At 41.4% G+C, this 19373-nt stretch overlaps 1 protein-coding gene across 2 annotated transcripts in view; it reads right to left on the bottom strand.

The window, feature by feature from the left end:
• The window catches only part of pax7a (paired box 7a), a 44816-nt gene that overhangs the window by 11921 nt on the left and 13522 nt on the right, over window positions 1-19373 (bottom strand). For both annotated transcript variants that reach the window (XM_034869091.1, XM_034869090.1), the window contains exons 5-7: window positions 11482-11681; window positions 4197-4362; window positions 3528-3724 (exon numbers count right to left, since the gene is read on the bottom strand). In XM_034869091.1, coding sequence (XP_034724982.1) covers window positions 3528-3724; window positions 4197-4362; window positions 11482-11681 — 563 coding nt within the window. The remainder of the gene's footprint in view (window positions 1-3527; window positions 3725-4196; window positions 4363-11481; window positions 11682-19373) is intronic.

Raw genomic sequence — 19373 nt, 5'->3', positions numbered from 1 at the left:
ACGTGTGTGTGTGTATGTGTGTGTGTGTGCGTGTGCGACTGTGTGTATGTGTGTATGTGTGTGTGTGTGTGTGTGTGTGTGTGTAGGCCCGGCCCACTCACACAGCCCAAAGGCCCTCCTCAGATACACTTACACACACACACATGCACAGACACGCGCTCACATCCTTGTCATTCCAAAACACACAACACTTTTATAAAACTGCAAAACAGAAAAAGTTCCTCAAAGAACTTTGCAAACTTCCTTCATCAAAACAGAAATAAAATCTCTATCCGTCATAGCTTTGAATTTCCACTCTCCATATCACACCTTACTATCATTTGAATACCCTGTGAACACCATGCAACATCACAGCAGAGCCTTTCCCACTTTTACTCTGCAATGAAACGTTTTTTTCTTCTTCTTATTATTCCTTCATGTCATTATTTCTAGAGGTTTCTCTGAGTAGTGAAACCCAAGCTCTGCCACTGAGCTCCTCTCGCATTGCTTCAACTCTCCAGTCCGTGCAGTTGTTTTCTTTCCTCTCCCAGCAGGTGTCCCTGCCATGCAATAATGAGGAATTCAGCCCAAATGTCTCCCCACAAAATGCAGTGCCCATGAACAGTGCTTCAAAGAATGATTTGAAACGTATCTAAAAGGCTCTTTAGAGTTTCATATTACCAGGGTTTGTTTGTAGAGTTAGGGTTATATATGTTAAGTAAATATGCAATATTCTTCATAAAAGATGCGTTAGCTGTAAAAGCATGCCCTCTTTAGTTTTAAGAAATCTGCCTGTCTTGTTGTTTTCTAGTCAGAGAATACAAAATTAAAATTTGAAGCATGATGGCCATATATGAGGTCTGAGACGAAGGCCTATTTGAAATGGGCCACAATGAAAAAGCAGACATGAGCTTAAATCTTCAGGTAAAGAGAGACTGCCATGTCTGTCCTCTTTGCCCTTGCCTTTCCTTGTTTGCAACACCCGCTGTGCCGCTAAATGAAACAAGACCAACCACAAAACACTTCTGGTTTCATACCTTTTGCCCAGCCATGCACAGCTTCACTCTCACCACCCCTAATATACTGCCTCCCTCTACCAGCCAAACACGTTGTATATCCCACAATGACAGCAACCAGTTTGAGTGCAGATGGCTTTTCCACCGCCTGTAATGGGAAAATGTGTGCTGTCGGGATAGGTTATGGGATTGGGATCGACGCGAGCTCCTGTCGGGACTGCTGAATGCTGCAGGATTCCATTACAGACTTGGCACCTCGCCACCACAGCCCATTTACTGGGAATCAGAGAATTTTTGTCAATCTTTACTGCAACCGCTAGGCCATCAATACCAGACACTTGAAGAAATAGCTAGCACACATGCCAATGCACAAGCATATCTTCTGCAAACAGATGCTGTCTGTAACTCGCAATATCAAATTCTCAATTCCATCTCAATGGAAAATCTCCTTCTTGCCGTTTCCATTACAGTGAAGGGAAACAGGAGAGTAAAAACTGTAAATCACGGAAACTAAACTGTGAGCTATCGAACAATCGTCGATAATTTCCCAATTTTAGCCATCTTTAGCCAAAATTTGTTTAAATGCGAAGACAACACAAGGTAGGGTTAGGGTTAGGTATAGAGAGACAGACAGAGACAGAGATAGAGAGAGATAGAGAAAGAGAGATAGATGGATAGAGAGACAGAGAAGGAGAGATAGAGCGAGAGAGAGATAAAGAGATGGTGGCTGCCCGGCCCAGCAGGACACTGCACCACAGACTGAACTCTGATTCTGCTGTCAGTGGGAACATTCATCTCCATGCTGAGAGACTGATGCCACACAGCATTCTGCATGCATTCAATACATTTCAATTCTGTGCAGTGCAAACATGGTGTGACACATCAAAACATCTACACCACATGCATTTGCCCCTCTGAAAAAAAGAAAGCAAAACATAATTTATGTTCTAAAATTATAATAAATTAACAAAAAAATTATAAAATGCATTTTAGGTGATTAAAAAACTCCAATCAAACCGACTTTGATAGAGTAATTGAATAGTCAAAATCCATGCTGTACAGCAGCCCAAAGGCTCCTGTCCTAATCCTCACTATGACAGGAAATGTTTAATATCGCAGCACATTCTTGAATGCCTGTGAAGAGAGGGAGAGAAAGCGACAGTGTACCCCATGCCAGTATTAGAGAGACATTAATGAAAAAAAAAAAACTGACTCCATGTTCCTGGTGTTTTTCTGCAGGTTTGCAGTGAGAGCATTAGCAGTTAAAGCCCCTGTGCCACGATTAACAATCAAACACGCTGTGAGCCTCCATGTTATCCTCCGTCGCTCCAGCAGGAAAGAAAATCTCTTTTTTGTCACAAAATCCTTAATTCTTTCTTCTCTGAAGAAAGAGGGTAATACCAAGAATGTTTCCAATCTGCTTTGAGAAATATTTGAAGAAAAAAAAAAAAACTCCCAATAAAACATGTGTGAACGACGGGGTAATTGTGGACAAATGCAGCATTGAAATTCATTTTCAACTCTTTACACACCATTTCAATCTTATTTTCTGCCTGTTAACCACATCTTGTTGGCGAGGGTGGGCAAGACTGGCCAGTATTGATGGGTAATTGTGTATAATTCACTCCGTACACACAATTTGCATCAATACAAATCATTTTTCATTCAGTGCTACTTAAAGCTCAACCCTTACCATAGAGTCGCATTTTAACGCTCATTAATGAAGGTGTCCAAAGAGGTTAACATGAAATCCAGCGCTTTTTAGCAGAGGGAGCAAACAAACCTGCACATACTGTGTAACACATTAAGATGGCACTGAAAGGAATGCGTAGAATTTATATTTTTGGGTTTTAAACTGCAATTAGGAAACCCAGAAACCTAAGTAGCCTGGGTAACGTTCTTCTTTGTCATGACAGGAGTGTACAAGAGTGTGTGAAGTTGCCAGCAGGATAGACCTACCAGATAATCAAACACATAGAGAGCTCATCGCCGCTGTTACTCTGTACATAGAGCTTCCCGGAAATCATGCAGTAAAGAGATGAAGAAAATTGTTGCATAGCAGTGGAGTCTTCCAGCTGCAGACAATTACGTGAAGAAGATTATGGGTCTACATTTATAAGCTTTAGCTAATTATTTCATCTGCATGTGTTCTCACTGCGCTGCGCAAGGATTTAGATGTCCCAGGAAAGTCGAAACCGCTGTTTGGAGCAGCTTGAGTACTTGCGGTACTATCAAGATGAATTTTAATTTGTTGATGTTAATCCAATTGTTTTACAAATGTAGCAATTTAGAGTAACTAAAATAAATCCAGGGCTTTGGTAGGCGAAACATAAAAGCCCACACTGACAGTATTTTGCTGAACATGCTGTTTCTGAATTTTAATTTCCGTCGAATACAATTACATATTGTGAACGGTGAGAGGAGGAGGAAGGGGGGGGGGGGTGATAGTCTGATGAATGTGAACATGCATTACATGTGGGAACGTTATACATAATGGGGAAGATGTACGGAGGTACAACTTGCTGGACTGACCTGTGGGGAGAGTCCGTTGCCGACAGAGTTCATGTGGTTGCTGGATGCTGAAGGGCTCATGAATGTATCGGAGTAGCTGGAGAAGCCGTGGCGATTAGACGAGAGACAATAAGCAGAGCTGCCATCAGCAGTCAGGCCTCCCTGGTGCATGGAGGATGGAGGCAGGGGTTGGGGTCGGTGCAATGTACTGCTGCCCTCTGACACCAAGAACAACATAAACAGGTAAGAGGGAATCAAGGTGGAAAACACACTTACAATTCTGTGTTGGCGCTAAACAACAAACCCTTAAACAGCAGCCTCTAAATTTAACCACGCTAAGTCATACATAGGATGTCCTTCTTGCAAATTCATAACCATAGAGAAATGTCCCCTTTGTGCATTAAAAGTGCTGCAATGGACAGATGTGACCTGAACTTGCAACAAAAAAGAAGGCTTGTTTTTGTTCCACTGTGACAATGATGTGATTGTAAACATAAGTACTTGCAGCATGGTTCTTAAATGCTGCACATGGCTCATATATCATTTATAATGTTGTTCATGTGAACATAAAATATAGATGGCATACAGCAAATAAATCGGACTAATCTAATATTTACCAAAATTAGATTAAACTCAAAGCACAGAGCATTCTGTATGTTTTCACATGGAAGTGTTTTGTGCGGGTCTTACCCTGTGATAGTGTGGCGCCGGGGTAGCTGGACTCTGGTAGCTGGTACGTGGGTAAAGTTGGCATCCCTGTTGGTGGAAATCCTCCAGGGAGCAAGTGGTTGAAGGCCGCTAGCTGATTGGCCCCAGCTTGTTTACGCCACCGAGCTCGCCTGTTGCTAAACCACACCTGAGAAGAGGCACAGTTCAAATTCTTAGTTTTTACTAATTTTCAGCTTTGTATGTTTCAACTCCTGCAGGTTACACGTTCATACATGTTTGTGCTGTGAGCATTTGACTGCAGTAGAGTGGGCTGGCTCCTGCCACCTGTAATTAATCTGCAAGTTAGTGAGCTGGTTGTAGTAGTTTAGAGAGTCCCTGTGGGAGCTGCCATAGAGGCTCAGTGGTCTGTCCCTGTTGTACTTAAGTGGCTGAAGCGATGATCTGTGTAAACAGGCTGCCCATAGCCACCTTCAGAGGGTCCAAGTCATTTAAAGGTCAGAGGTAGGCCACTAGCCTACACATCACACACCTCAAGTTTGTGAAGCTATTGGATGCTTTGCGAGAGGCCAGTTCTTCTCTGTTGATGCAGAGAAACATTAATTGGCATACATGCTGCTGTGCTGTTTTAATGCAGTTGTTTTCAAATCTTGGAAAAGACAATTAAAAGAGAACAACATTTTTTTTTAAACTATAGTTTCAAGACACAGTGCTGAAAATAGCAAAAATGCTCACAAAATGAACAGGACCAAAGCGCAGACACACAATGTCAATTCCCTGAATGAAAAGGGAAAAAAAATAGGACTCTTTTAAACTGCAAAGATTTACACATTTTAAAAAGGCTTCTGCTTCAACAAAACATGAATATAATCAGGTCCTTTTGAAAAGAGCCAGCAACCTGTTCCATTTAACCAAGACCCGGGCTTTACTGTGTGCTAAGGGTTGAAGGACATTGATCTATGCCTCGCACAGGCAATTCATCAGAGTTTAATACACTGTCAGCGCAGTTCATCTACTGTTGTGTTTCAAACGGCCCGGGCTATTGTGAGAGCACATGAAAGAGGGGGACAAAAGACCCTCCATACGCCACAGAGAACACTGGACACAAAGAGGGGGCGTCCCTTTTAAACAGGTCTTAAAGAGGGACACTTTCAAGGGGACTTAGACAGCGACGTACTCACTGCTTTTCGGGGCTGCCTCTTTTTGTACACACAAACATACATATAAACTCGTATGGGCCTACAAGGGATCTCAGCCTAATGAAGATCTTAATTTGAATGTGGTTCTTTTCCCACAGAGCCACTACCTCTGCAAAGACTAGGTGATTTCTTTGTGTGCCCATAGCTTGGTTTAGTCTTGAGCGTTCACTAGAGAGAAAATGGAACGCAACAGGCCATGACTGTGTCGGGCAAACACACAACTGGAAAACCAACAGGAAATCCTTATCTCAAGCCTGGTTGCCTCTAAAGACCCTGTTTGAATCCCTAAATCAGCTATTGCAAAACAAATGTGGTAAGTGGCTCTAGTGAAATTTCTGCTATTGGGATGTAGTGGAGCGTGGTCCAAGGTCTGAACTAAGCTCCTACTGCGCCAGACAAACAGCTGCCTGGCTCAGGGGAGGGGGGCACGAGAGGCACACCCCTTTCTTCCACACACTCCCCGTCACCCCACCCCACAGTGCCACTTCACCTTCGACCTCATCCACTCACCCCATCCCTCTTTTATGTTCACTTTAACTTCCTTCCCCCGTTGTCATCCAAGCTTATGAAGGACACAAAACACTTAAACGTTGACGTGTGCTTTTTGCTTTTTTACCACTTTCCCTTTGTCAGTGTCACATTTTCAGTTCTTTCTCCCACTCCAAACTTTACTGTTTTCAATGCATATGTATATTTATTTGCAGCCACCACAAAGTTAGACATTTCTTTTGCAAAAATAATTTCCTAAACAAGTAGGTTCCCAGGTTCCTGTAATGTAGTTTGAATGTAAATGTATACATTTATCAGTTTACTACTAAAATCCATGCTAAAATCTGAGCCTTGTCTGTGTTCACACCTTCATGGAATTTAATTTTGTTTTTGTCATCATACAGGAATGTATCACTCATTGGCTGTCATTTTGTCAGGGTGTTCCTTCCTGATCCGACAATGTCTCCTTGAAAGTAAATTTATCTGCTGTTTTACTAAATTGGTTCAATTTGTTTCTCTACCGCGAAGATTTTGTTTTTAGTTACACTTTGTGCCTTATACATCAAGTTGCTGTTGATTGCCAACGTTCTGTAAGTGGGTAAACATAACGTAAAAAGTTGACTGACACTTTTACCACAATGTTCCTTTAAAAATGTGTATTTGCAAATTAGTATACTATAAACAGTATATTTCAAGGGGATGGGTTTCCCCGTCACAATCCCTTTAGCTGCCAAAAATACGCATTGAGGAACATTAGTAAAGGGTATCCTCTTTTTTTTATTGGAAATTTAAAGTATTCTATACATTAGCTTCAATGTTACGACACACTGAATTTACCCAAGCAGACTGCAGATCTATTGAGGTATTGTGCACAAAATCCAGGTGCAGTGTGTTCACTTTAACATGCTCCACTGACTGAGTGGACAATTGTCAGGCTCTTAGCACAGACCAGGATAAACACGTACACAAGTTGTGATTCACAAGTGCACCAGTGCCCCATACACTATCACATACGTGCATACATTACGTACACACATTCACTCTCACACAAACTAACACAGCCTGAAGCTGAGGATTTGAGGCTGCGCTCTGGAACCTGATCACAAAGTCACCTTGGACCACAGATTCTCCTCTGCTCTCCCCAATCCGTTTTAATTCTCTGCCATACAGAGAGCTGCTGTGCTCCTCCGTGTCTTCCCTATCTACCTACATGTGTGCCGCTGAATTTATGTGGCTCGCTTCTGTTTCCTTTTCATGGACTAAAAGGTTTCCCTGCATCCAGTGCACTTGGATACATCTGCACTGCATCTCTGAATGTTTATAGAAAAAGTTTAGGGAGGCAGCAGAGGATGAAAGAGCACTAACCCATCTTATAGAAGTCAAGCTTAGCCCAGCTTGTGAAACAAAAGAGGAAGGCTTGGAAGAAGACACAGTTGAAGGAGGGTGAGGGTTGTTGCAGAGCACAACTAGAAGATGGTCTAGTTACAAACCTCAAATCTGCAATGGTGTAATAAGAAACCTTCACACCTTCCGTCCCCAGTTTGCATGCTTTGCTCATTTGCCTTTAATCTTCCCTTCACTCTCCGCCGACAGAATCGATTCTGAGCGATCAAGTGGCATTTTGCATTTTCTCATCGCTGATCAAGAGTGATAACACGCACTCACAAACACTGTGACACTGCACTGCAGTAAAATTCTCTCTCTGTTGTTTCTCTTAAATAGGATCACTCATATTTCCGAATTCCCCGTTCAGACAATCCTCCATGAATTATTTTGTCAAAGACAAGCGCTGAATGTGTGACGCCTTTCAGGAGCCAATTTGCAACATTCGGTAGATGAATACCAAGAGCTGAGATAATGACAAAACAAAATGTGCTGCTCACTTCATATCCACAAAAACACAGTGGGGTGATGCAACCAGCCTCAACATACAAATCCTCTTCTGTCTCATACCACGCAATACCCCCCTCCTCCTTCTCTCTCCTTCCCCTCTTCTTTCCCCTCTCTCTCTGATTCCCTCCCTTGCTTGCCTTCCAGACTGGCACTATGCTAATTAAAGTAGCTAGGAGTGTGAATTTGAGAGGAGAGTGGGATTAGCTTGATAAGTATCAGGAGTACAGAAGCACTGTACCAAAGTCATTTAAATTCTAATAATAAGAAACTGTTAGAACATTCACACTGATGCATTGCAACAATTTTTCCCTTACAATCTACACAAATCCTATTTATTCCTTTATGAAACATAAACCCATACTGGCGGGAATACAGTTGCCTGTTGGTTGTCACCACTCAGCTACATTGTGATTTTCTCTCTTGCCGCTTGTACTCAACTGATATTGTAACAACCAGGGAACTGTGCAGTACCTCCTGATACCTCCCTATGGGATTTTATTTATATTAGCTGTGTTGAAAACATGTTTAAAAGTTTCAGCATGAGTTTGAATTTGCTTGTGTTGGTCTGTCACATATGCTATGAAAACCAGTACACATACTCCACATTGGTTTTTTTCCCTGTCCTCATTTCATTGCACATCAAAAGGCCAGCACAAGCCCCAGATAAAGAAAGAAACTTTTTACCAAATTGATTTGCACGCTTTGTAAAAAGCAATGCTTATACCTTATTAGATTCCACTAAGTATAATAGCTACATGCAGAATGTTTATTGGTAATGAAAGAGGATCTATGTGACAGATTCAGTAAAGTGATCTGGAGGCAGCATGCTGGGATGATGAGCCTCAGCTGAGACATAGGAGTCATTCTCTTTAAAACTTCAGTCCAAATAGAGATAGAGGAGAATGTAATTTGTTTCATCTGCCTATTGCCTGTCCCCCCTAACCTCAGTGCTACCCCTACTTGATCCACTCTGCAAAGGGAACAGACTTTAAGGATGCCCTCTTCGCTAATAGGGTATGGAATGGCTCTGCCGCCTGCTCCTGTTAAAACTGAGTGGTTATCAGATGGAAAGTGGCAGCGCACACTGCATCAGTGAATCACATACTGAAGGTAAACTTGGCAGTATCCCCTCCCACTGAGACAGCCTGGAACTAATTGCTGAGAGATACGGATCATATCCCACAATTTGTCAGTTGGGGTGATAAAACCATTGCAGGGCTCATGGTGGTGAAGGAGCGCCGGTAGTGCTGCAGAAAGGGGCAGCGGGCTGTGAAGATGGATGGTTAAAGTGTCTTAAAATGGCAGGCGAGGGCATACACAAGGGAGTTAGCTCTGTTTATGAGTTTAGGTTGTGAGTCAGCGCTAAGCCAAACACTCATCACTTCCACAAAAATCGACTAATTTTAATTTAGTACACAGGCTTCAGGCTTTGGCGGTTAAGTGCCAGTGCGGCTATGTTTGTGCCTCACGATTACAGTTTACTTCTGAAACCAACCTGAACAAACTGCTCCGCACATTATCACTGAGTTTAATGACAAACGGGTAACGGTGAACCATGACCGCGGACACAGGTTCAAGTTAAAATAATATGAGTCTCTGGGAGCACTGCCACCTCTCGCCCGAACTTTCTCTTTCAGCCCCAAACACCAATTTGTCTGTGAACGACATCTGGAAGATGCGTCATTGCAGCTGTGGTGGACAAGCTTTGCTCTCAGGCTAAAGGGTCTCCTCTCTCCTGCCCTTTGATGGGCCTTTTGGGCACCAATGTGAAAGCCCAGCTATTTAGTTGATCTTTGTGGTCTATATCTAAAATATGTGGTATTTCCAGTAGTCAATGAATTTGTTGAGATGCATTTGGGAAATGAAATGACAAAACAATCAGACTTATGTTATGGTTATAGACCCATATCTAACTTCACCAAACTGCAGCACAACTTTAGCATCTATTTATTTTGGCTACCAGACCCCCTTTCTTCATAACTTCAGAAAATTAGGTTTGAGTTGACCTTTTGAGACTTTCAAAGTCTTTAAGAATTAGATTATGAGGCTAACAGCGTTAACAAATTATAGCCATGACTTAAATTCCTCAGGTTTTCACATGACATCATTTAAGTCTATTATCTAAGAGCAAACAGCAGTCACTCACTTTCTTGCTTAGATATTTTTGTCAAGCTCCAGAAATACACAGATGTTAATACAAGAATAAATGATCGAGAATTTTGTTATTGTTATCCATGGTGACTTTGAATTGCATGAGAGTAATGCATTGGTACGTGGATTTTCTTATGTGGTTTGTACAATTAAGTGTCAATAATAAACGGTATTAGGAATGTTGGAATGCAGTCTATAAAATGCCAAATAAAATTCACTTTCAATGAAAGTAATGATCAAATTTTCAATAAATATTATTGATGATTTCAGGTCTCTTGTCCACATTTACCTCTCAAACTAAAACTAATATATTGCCTAATAACACCCATGAGATAAATTTATCCTCCCTTGAGTGAGGCATTAAACACTCAGACATATAGAACATCTATGCGTGTTGGGGGATTTCAAGATGGACAAAGACATGTGTGGAATCAGTTACCCCAACTGCATGTTTGTAGTGTGATGAACAGTTAGCATGCGGTGAGGAGTCTGGGGGGTTCAGAGGGAGTGTGAATGACTGTGGTAAGAGGAGAGGGGTGCCCCAGTCCATTTTTTTTTTTTTACTAGCGGTTGATTGATTAATGTTGTTGTCGGGGCATAGGGTCCCTGGAGAGGATGAGGAACCCTTTGTTATATGTGGAAGGTTTTACAAGCAGCGGCAAGCTTGAAAGTGATGGGATCAGATCCTGGCCAAAGGCCGAAATGAGAAATCCATCAGGAATGCATTCCCTTTCTCTCCTCTCCTCTTTTTTCTCCCTTTCTCCATCTTTGGAAGAACAGCTGCTGCTATAACTCTACTGTACATATCTTCATTCAATCTTACATGCAACTGCAGGGCACCCTGGCTGTCAGACAGCCATGCTCCTGGGTCTGAGGTGTGAAGATGGGAAGCATTTCTCTCAAACATCTTGGCTAATGATTTGTAGCAAACTCCCTTACATGCACAGCATTATACGGTAAAAGGGGAAACATCCTCCTGAAAAATGAGTAAACCATTGCTTTGGGTAAAAGAGGGGCAACATTACATATTTAGAGGATCAAACTTGATGCTTTTGCCGTGTGTTCAGGGAAATTCTGGTATTTGTTGTTCAGGCAGCACAGATCCCTGCGAAGCCTGCACCAGGTGTGAAACTCTTTTTCTTTGTGAGTCTCACCACTGAGTGACAACAGCACATTGGCAGGTGGCAATTTTACAGTTAGCATAGCTTAAGTCCAATTACACACGTTTATAGTGCTGGTATTTGTCCAGGTTTTGAGACATCGGTCTTTGAGATGTCTGCCTCCACCCAAACACAATGACAATGAATTGAGTTACATCTCAGGTTAGTCATTAGCAATCTATCTATCTATCTATCTATCTATCTATCTATCTATCTATCTATCTATATATCTATCTATATGTTCTTTTGGTTATCCAGAGTAACATTGATTTTCTTTTACAATTTTTTACATGCAAATTCCTCCATTTGTATTAGGGTGGAAGCAGAAATCTCAGGGACCAATGTTTCATAGCTAGGTACCAGGCATACTACAACACAATGCCTGGACTCACTGGTACTGTCACTGGTATGTCTAACCTGCACTCTGGCCTCTGTGAGTTTTGTCCTCTGAGCCAGCTCCTCTCTGGTGTAGATGTCTGGGTAATGTGTCCTTTCAAAAGCCTTCTCCAGCTCCTCCAGCTGCTCAGCGGTGAAGGTGGTACGACTGCGTCTCTGCTTCCTCTTCAGGGGCAAGTCAGGCTCCGAATCTACATCTGAACCTTCATCTGTGCGGTTACCTGAGGTGAAAAAGAAAAAGACAGAGGGCCATCTGTGTGATCATGGAATGAAATCAAGTTGAAGAGTGTTTTATGTGAATTAACTGAGGGGTGTTTGTAGAAAATAGCATGAAAATTGAGCTTCAACAGCGTTATCTGCATTTTAGAGCCTCATTTGTTGCTCCAGAAAGCAGGACTGACAACACAGAGGATTCAAATGACAGCTACTCCTCTCTGAATATACAACTGGGAGAATATTATCTTAATCTGTGGATATTTATTTATTATAAAAGAGGCCCTGATACACAATCCTGCTTCTGTAAGGGGCCCCAGAGGCTGAGAAGGCAGAGGGCTGAGGGGGAGTGGGGGTGTCGGTGGGTAGAGGGGTTAATCTGCGAGGGCCACCTTGCTGCTCCTCACCCTGCTTTTCTCTCTCATTGGCCCAGGGCACACTGATCATACACAGCTCAGCCAAAGTGTATAAAATAGAACACAATATCACACCAAAACCATTCAGTCCCATGTGTTTCCATCTGCTGTCATTAAATGAATTAGAACATATTTTACATTACTTTTTAGGCATTCTACTAAGCTGAATTTTCGCTCGAGGAATATAGATACAGCACAAAGCTGTACAATCCGGGCCGACAGGGAAATTTTTGACAGCAAAAACGCATTACCATTGCACATTACCATTATAACTGAATTTAGAAAATTGCATCATTTTCACCTCCTCTGCATGTCTATTCAAACTACATGGCCCTTTTCATTTCATGTCATAAAATTTATATTTTCATAATTTCCTCATTGAGACATTGACAAGGCGGCGTGATGAGCCAGTGTTGCTCCAGGCCTAGTTGGATTGCATCATGCACAGTCCAGAAAGTGTGGGAGAGGGAAAATAAAGGGAGATATTGAAGGAGAGGGTGTTTGAAGAGATTTCTGCTGCTGACAGAGGCCCTACGCTATTCAGCTTAAATGAAAACTATAATGCTCACCTGAATGTATCGTCAGAGTGAGTTCCTACTGTCTAATTCATTGTTTTCCAGCTCTGATCTCTGTTTATTGTTCACTCCAGTCAAATCCTTCAACATGAGTGGACAAAAGAATACTCAAACCTAGCCTCCAAATAACAACTGTGAGAACAAAAGAGCAATAGAGCTGGCGAAGTCTCAAGGCCAGCTCCCGAGTTTAATTAAACAAGGAATTATGGGATTATATGGAGACTATCATTACAGGCCACTCTATGAGTCTTCTACGAACATTTTTGTCCCCCTGAGCTCATGCTCAATGATTCTCTGCGGATTACATGTGGCCGTAGGACATGACGCCGCATTCATTAAATCAATTCTTCAGTCTTATCCTTTTTAATAAAGATTGATTCTTGAAGCACAGGCTCACTTCGCGGCAGAACACCCTTGAACATACAAAGTTGAATATGTACATACACCACATATCCCTTTGTTGGTTTTCATGAGGATGCGTATATCCATTTGCCCGGTAACTTGCCATGACGACACTTGAGACCAGCCCAGCAGTCTGCAGATCACTTTCCAAAGTCACCTCTGTGTCCTATAGGGAGACACTGGGGCCAGAGTAGACACATACTCAAGGGGCTCTGAGAAAGACACTAAAGTCCTCTTCTCCTCAAATTATTTTCTTTTCCTCTCCTTTGTCTGAGGCGCTTTCACAGACTTTATTTCACAAGTAAACTGCTGTGGCAATCTTTGTCCCATTTAGCATGCTATCAGGCTAATGACTGATAAACCTCAACAGACAATAGCTTGTACTGCTGCTCTCCATTAAGCCATACACAACCAACGCATCTGCTCTTGTACATGAACCAGAAGCACAAGGTCAACAGCCTGCCCTGTAATGAGTAAGGGAAAATAGAAAATGGCACACGCTGCTTGGGGCCAACTGGGACTGGGGTTGGACGCAAAACTCATCTATCTGCCGATTACACTTGGAAGATGGAAAATACATAAAATCACATGGCTGCTCTCCATGTTGATGTAAGACAGAGCCTGACAGAGATTTCTGATTAACATACAGACCTGAACACAGTGGTGTTACAACAGTCGGTACAAAGACAAGATCACTAACAAACTGGCTTGAATTCATGTTAGGCAAAAGCAGGTATAAAGACAGCAAACAACAAATTTTCAGTCTGTTTTGCTTACAAAATCTCTTTCAAATATTAATTTCATGTGTCTTTTTCCCCTCACATGTGACAATGTTAACAATAAAAGATAAAATAAGACTCAGCCAACAAAATCCCTGCAGGGCCGTCTAGGTCAACTCCTTAATGGTCCTCTCGGCACAAAAAGGTACATTGTGATTAGACAATCCTATAATACAACTGCGGTAATTCCATTCACAGGTTCATGGGATATTGATAAGGCACTCATGCCATGTCTCATTACTTATCGTCCAATTAGAATCCAATTATGTACTATCCAGTGGGTATGATTACCACTGTGTACTCTCCTCCAGGGGCCCTCTGAGGTTTTTCCCCAATATTGATTTAAAATTGTGCCCATTAAGAGTAGGAATTAATCAGCTTTACACATTGCTTTATCTAGGTGAGTGTTTGATTGAGATTAGAAATAACACTGGTTTGAGTAAAAGCTACCTTGACCTAAATTGTAATGAATGCCATGACTTAAGAAAGAGATGTTTTGAATACATGGAATAGTTTAAAGGTTTAACTGATACGGATCAATCACTGACCTTTATTAAGAATGTTAATTATAATTGAGAAAACATTGAAAAGGTGTTGTTAATGACTTGCGAGCATTAAAGTCCTGTTTTGATTGGGGCACTGTTGTGCTGGAAAACTCATCTTGCTAAACAAACTATGGTCGCAAAGTGGATGAACACTAACAAAGAATTTGTAAATGAACACATCCCTGTGTTAATTTAAGGGTTGACACCATACTAACAATTATCTCTAAAGACATGGATAACCACCAAATTCTTTCACAACGGTGTAACTTTGCTTTAATGATGATTTAATTCTGAGCAAACCTTTTAGACAAAAAGAGCTCTTGCTCTTGAAAGCTTTGTGCTGCTAGTTAATAGTTTTAAGGTTGGGATGAGGTTTAAAGCCTGCCCTCTCCTCTGATGCTCTTCTGCTGACCCCGCAGACAGACTCCTCAGACTACAGGCAGATGGGATCCTCATCATCACCCTGTTTCTTCGAACCCCTCCCCTCTTATCAACCCCCTCCCCAACTCCTTCTCTTCCTTTACCGCCAATCCCTTGCACTCCTCCACCTTTACCCGAGACACTGAGGTAAAGCTGATTAAACAGACAGCTGTCCACTCAATACTGGCAAATAGCCATGTGATCCATAAGGTTACATATTTATGATACATGACAACTGCATTAAACTTCATGTTGTTGAGAGATGTTGGCTAAATGTATGCTGATTCATCGAGGGGCGTTCCGAGTGAAAAAAACAGGATCTATGGCCTTGAGTAAATGTTCATCATGAAGCATTACAATCAATTGTAGGAGCCAAAATCTGTGACATGATGAAAGTTAAAAAGGGTGAAAAGGCTTTATTCTGAAAATGGGTAAACTAAAAAAACTACAACTAAAAATATCTACTTCCACCCAGAGGTGTTTCAATAACAAAAAAAAACAGACAAATCCATGAAAACAAACAAAATAACAAAAATTAAACACAGCTACAACGCATGTGAACTATGAAACAAAAAAATAAAAGACTCACTCTTTGTGTAAATAAAAAGATAACAATAACCAAAAATCATTGGTGTCTCTGTAGGAATCATTTTGAAGAACATCCCTTTGCAGTGGTGCAGGTTTCAGGTGTTTCACCCCTCATCTCTGACTCACCTGTGAGCAGTATTAGCCTAAAGTTAAGTAGCGCTCGTCCTAGTCAGACTGCCTCTGATGTCATAACTCATGGCCTCAATATCAGCCATACCTTTGCAAACTATACAAGACAGAGGGACAAAAACAGACAGGGCTTTGGCAGTGCAGCATTAGCTCATAATGGCTCATTTTGAAAAGCATATTAGTTCCAGCATAATTACAATCAGGCCTCACGCTCAGTGTTTTGCAGGCATTCACAGGACCAGCCTCTGAGCACCGAGTCACACCAGTTGACTGTGACTGACAGCAGATTTAGTTTAAAATGGTGTTTTTTCCTCCCTCTTTTTTCCCATAGGACAAAAATAACACCGCGTCTTTTCTCCCTATTTATGTTGACTTGTTTATTTTGTGCCTACCTTTTGTCGTAGTTGATACTGCAATTATACTTTTTGTCAGTCAGAGGGGGTGAATATCAAAAGGCCTAATTATGCAAACAGGCCTGTGATAAGAGGCATATGCCTGAGATGGGATCTGCTATCTCTGACATGCATCTGTCTCTGTGCTGTCTTTGCTGCTCCAGGCCTGCATATAAACAGCCCTGCCTGTCCTCAGGACTGCATGCGATTCAACCACCGACACTGGAGTGGAGGGATGTTTAGGGGGCGGGGGGGATCTTGCAGCAACATCAAATAACTAACAACTTCCCCATTTGCATTTTTCGGAGAATGGTGCCGAATCTCTGCTTAATGCACTTGCCTGTTCATCCCAAAGGGGTTGCCAAGTTAAAGAAGGCATGTGATTTAAGGCATTTACCGAAGGATGTATCGGAGATAGGAACCTTATGTGAATACAAGATAGACGACAGCGATAACCAGAATGGTTTAAAGACACATTCTCTATGAATAATCTTCTCCTGTAGTTATCTCCCTGCAAGTGAAAAACAAAAACAAAACTCCAAAAGCTAGCGTAGCCTCAGCATAATTGGAACTTACTCATGTATATTAACTTAAAATATTTTGATTAACATACCAAACTAGTTGTTAAATGACTGCACATAGTATGTGGCAAAATCAAGTTAACTGTTTACTTGGTTCGGTAACATGCCAAAATACAAAATCAATTTCGTCTGCTTGTCAGTGACCTTCTCTGGGCCGTAATTTGACATTTAGCTGAAATTGAATCGGGATTAGATGTGTAACTTTACACAAGGATATTAAAAATCCACCATCTATCTCAGCTCACCTTTATGGACAGATGTCATTGGATTCAGCTTTGTCTCATGCCTATTATGTAAATTACCAGTTTATGGCAGGTGGCCCAGGGCCAAAGGCACTTGTCCCAAAGTCTATTTCAAGTGGTAAGATGGACAACGGAGAAAGGAAAGCAAGAGCTCTAAAAGGTGTGAAGCTTTAAATTTACTTTTTAACATAAAAAGTAGCTGTTAAACTTCAAACAGACTACCTGATGAAAATAGAAACAGCCGCCTTGCTTTCACTACCAAACGCACAACCCCTCACCACTGCCAGTGTCAGAGTTTTAGGCTCTTTAACATTGGCATTCCTCAGGAAAATTACAATACTTTTCTTCTCTTATCTCTTGGACAGAATCACATTATTTAGAAATGGAGTAGGGGTCTTAAAAAAAGGAGAAAAATGCTAGGAAGGAAGAAAGATGGGAGGCTCTGTAATCTTTGGCTCTCACAACAAACAATTAGCCCTTTTCTCTGTTTGAGGTGGGGAGAAAGTGGGATAGAGGAGGGAGGGTAGGGGACGCAAGAGAAAGCAGAGGAGACAGAGAGGGAGAAGCAGCAAAAGCGATGTTCTTTTATGGCTCTTGTCATATGGATGAAGGCGCAGCGCGTCCATGAGAGTGCACGCTCACCTTCAACAACAGGGTGTCCACTGGGCCTCCCGGCCTTTTCAGCCCAGAGAGACGGGCTCCTCGGGGGGCCATTAGAGCATGAATAGGGGCCTGACAGCCCTGTGCAGCTCCGCAGGGCATCCATAAACGCTGACATATTGACTCCCCATGCCTCTGCGCTGCCTGAGTGTGAAAGCGTGAAGGGCTCGAAGGTTGGGATTTTCTTTCATTAATATACTACTGACTAACACTGGGATATTAAACAATATGTTTTTCACTCCAAGATATACATTAAGGAAACTACTGTTGCTCTCTAGAGTACTGTTTAGTTTCTTTTTCTTGTACATACATTAGTTTTGAAAGATTTCTCTTGATGTAGATATTAAGGAAAATGCACCTTTAACGTTACAAATAGGTTAGTTTTATTAATTTACAAAAATTCAAAATCTCACATTTCGAGAGCATATACTGTATGAATTTACTTGCTAAATTATAATATAATTTCCTACTGTGGCAGAATAGAGCTAGATTAGAAAGGATCTAACAGAGCCACAAGGATCCCTACAGACGTCAGAGGTAACAAAATTTGAACCTTGTGAGGAAGACTGTTGCCACCTCTCACTTCCTCCCTCACTAAGACTGAACTTCCTCTTCTGTCGAGTAGCATGTCACCGCCTGAGCTTGAGTCTTTGCTAATTGAGGTCACAGCAAAAGTAATGAAATTAACAGAGCGCACAAGAAAGTAAAAAGGAGCCCATGGGGGTCTTTGCCAAATGGCACTGAAGCCAGAGCCTCAGTCCCCCTGCAAAAAGCTCTAAAAACCTACGCAGGAAATCAAACAGTAACGTCTCAGGGCTATGAGCCGAGGTCTCCTGGAGGAACAAATCATTTTCTCAACAAAGCCTAAGAGAGATTACTGGGCACAGTATAGGAATGCACAGCAGACATTTTTATGTGCCCAAAGGGAAGTTTCCTAATTTTCTGGACAAGGCTGGGCAGCAAATATTGCGAAAAAAGTTTGTGCGATATAGAGGACACAAGGAAGGAAAAAAAGAGTTTAACTCTTTAATAGAAACTTTAACAGAAACCTTAGGATTGATGTAAATAAAGCTACAAAAAAATTATAAATATATGTATATGTATATATATATATATATATATTTATAATTTTTTGTTTTTTGTACATATCTATATATATATATATATATAGATCTCAGATAAATGCCTTCAAAATCTTCATATAAAATTTGAAATCATGAAACCTATTTTCAAAAAATATTCTCCACTGTGTTTAAACGCACAGACATTTTGTGACTTGCAACTTAACAAAAAGAATTCCTTTATGTTCAACAATTTAAGTAATGTTTTAAATAAAGAGCTTTTTCTAGGCAGAGTGAAGCATTACAGTGCTTAGCATTAATTTCTTAGATCCCTCCATATTGAGGGGATGTAATGTGGCACAGTAGCAAAGCTTTTTATACAGAGACAACACGTTCCCCAAGGAGAGAATGACTGACGATGCAGAAATAAGCCCATTAGTTGAAAATAGCGGACAACATTTGAAGTTGTTATTTTGTCGGCAAAGACAGGAGCTCCACCCCACTGTTTGGACAACCGCTTACACATTTTAACTTGGTGGGAAAAAACACATTTCTGATTTGCAACACTCAGGGAACATGTTTATTGTCTTTGTGGTTGTAAAAAAAACATGCACAATTAAAATAAATGAATATTTCAGTGTTGCAGCAGAACAAGAGCATAAAATGTGAAATGTTCTGGCCCTAAGTAGCATAGGCTAATGGCGATTTTTAAACTAGCAGACCATGGTCAATGTTTCTCATTCATCAGTGAGGGAGAGCAGGGGCGCACTGTGCTAAACGTAATTACTGTTGCACATTATGTGGGCTATTCCTGTATTGTAATAAAATTAGCCAGAAATGCCTTTTGTCTTTTGTAATGCAGCTCCATGGCAACCAGTGGATGGTCATAATGCAACACACTGTCCCCGAT

The sequence above is a fragment of the Etheostoma cragini genome, chromosome 4 (assembly GCF_013103735.1).
Source record: "Etheostoma cragini isolate CJK2018 chromosome 4, CSU_Ecrag_1.0, whole genome shotgun sequence".
NCBI lineage: Eukaryota > Metazoa > Chordata > Actinopteri > Perciformes > Percidae > Etheostoma > Etheostoma cragini.
The sequence above is the reverse complement of the archived record's forward strand: the minus strand, read 5'-3'. Positions and strand labels throughout refer to the sequence as shown.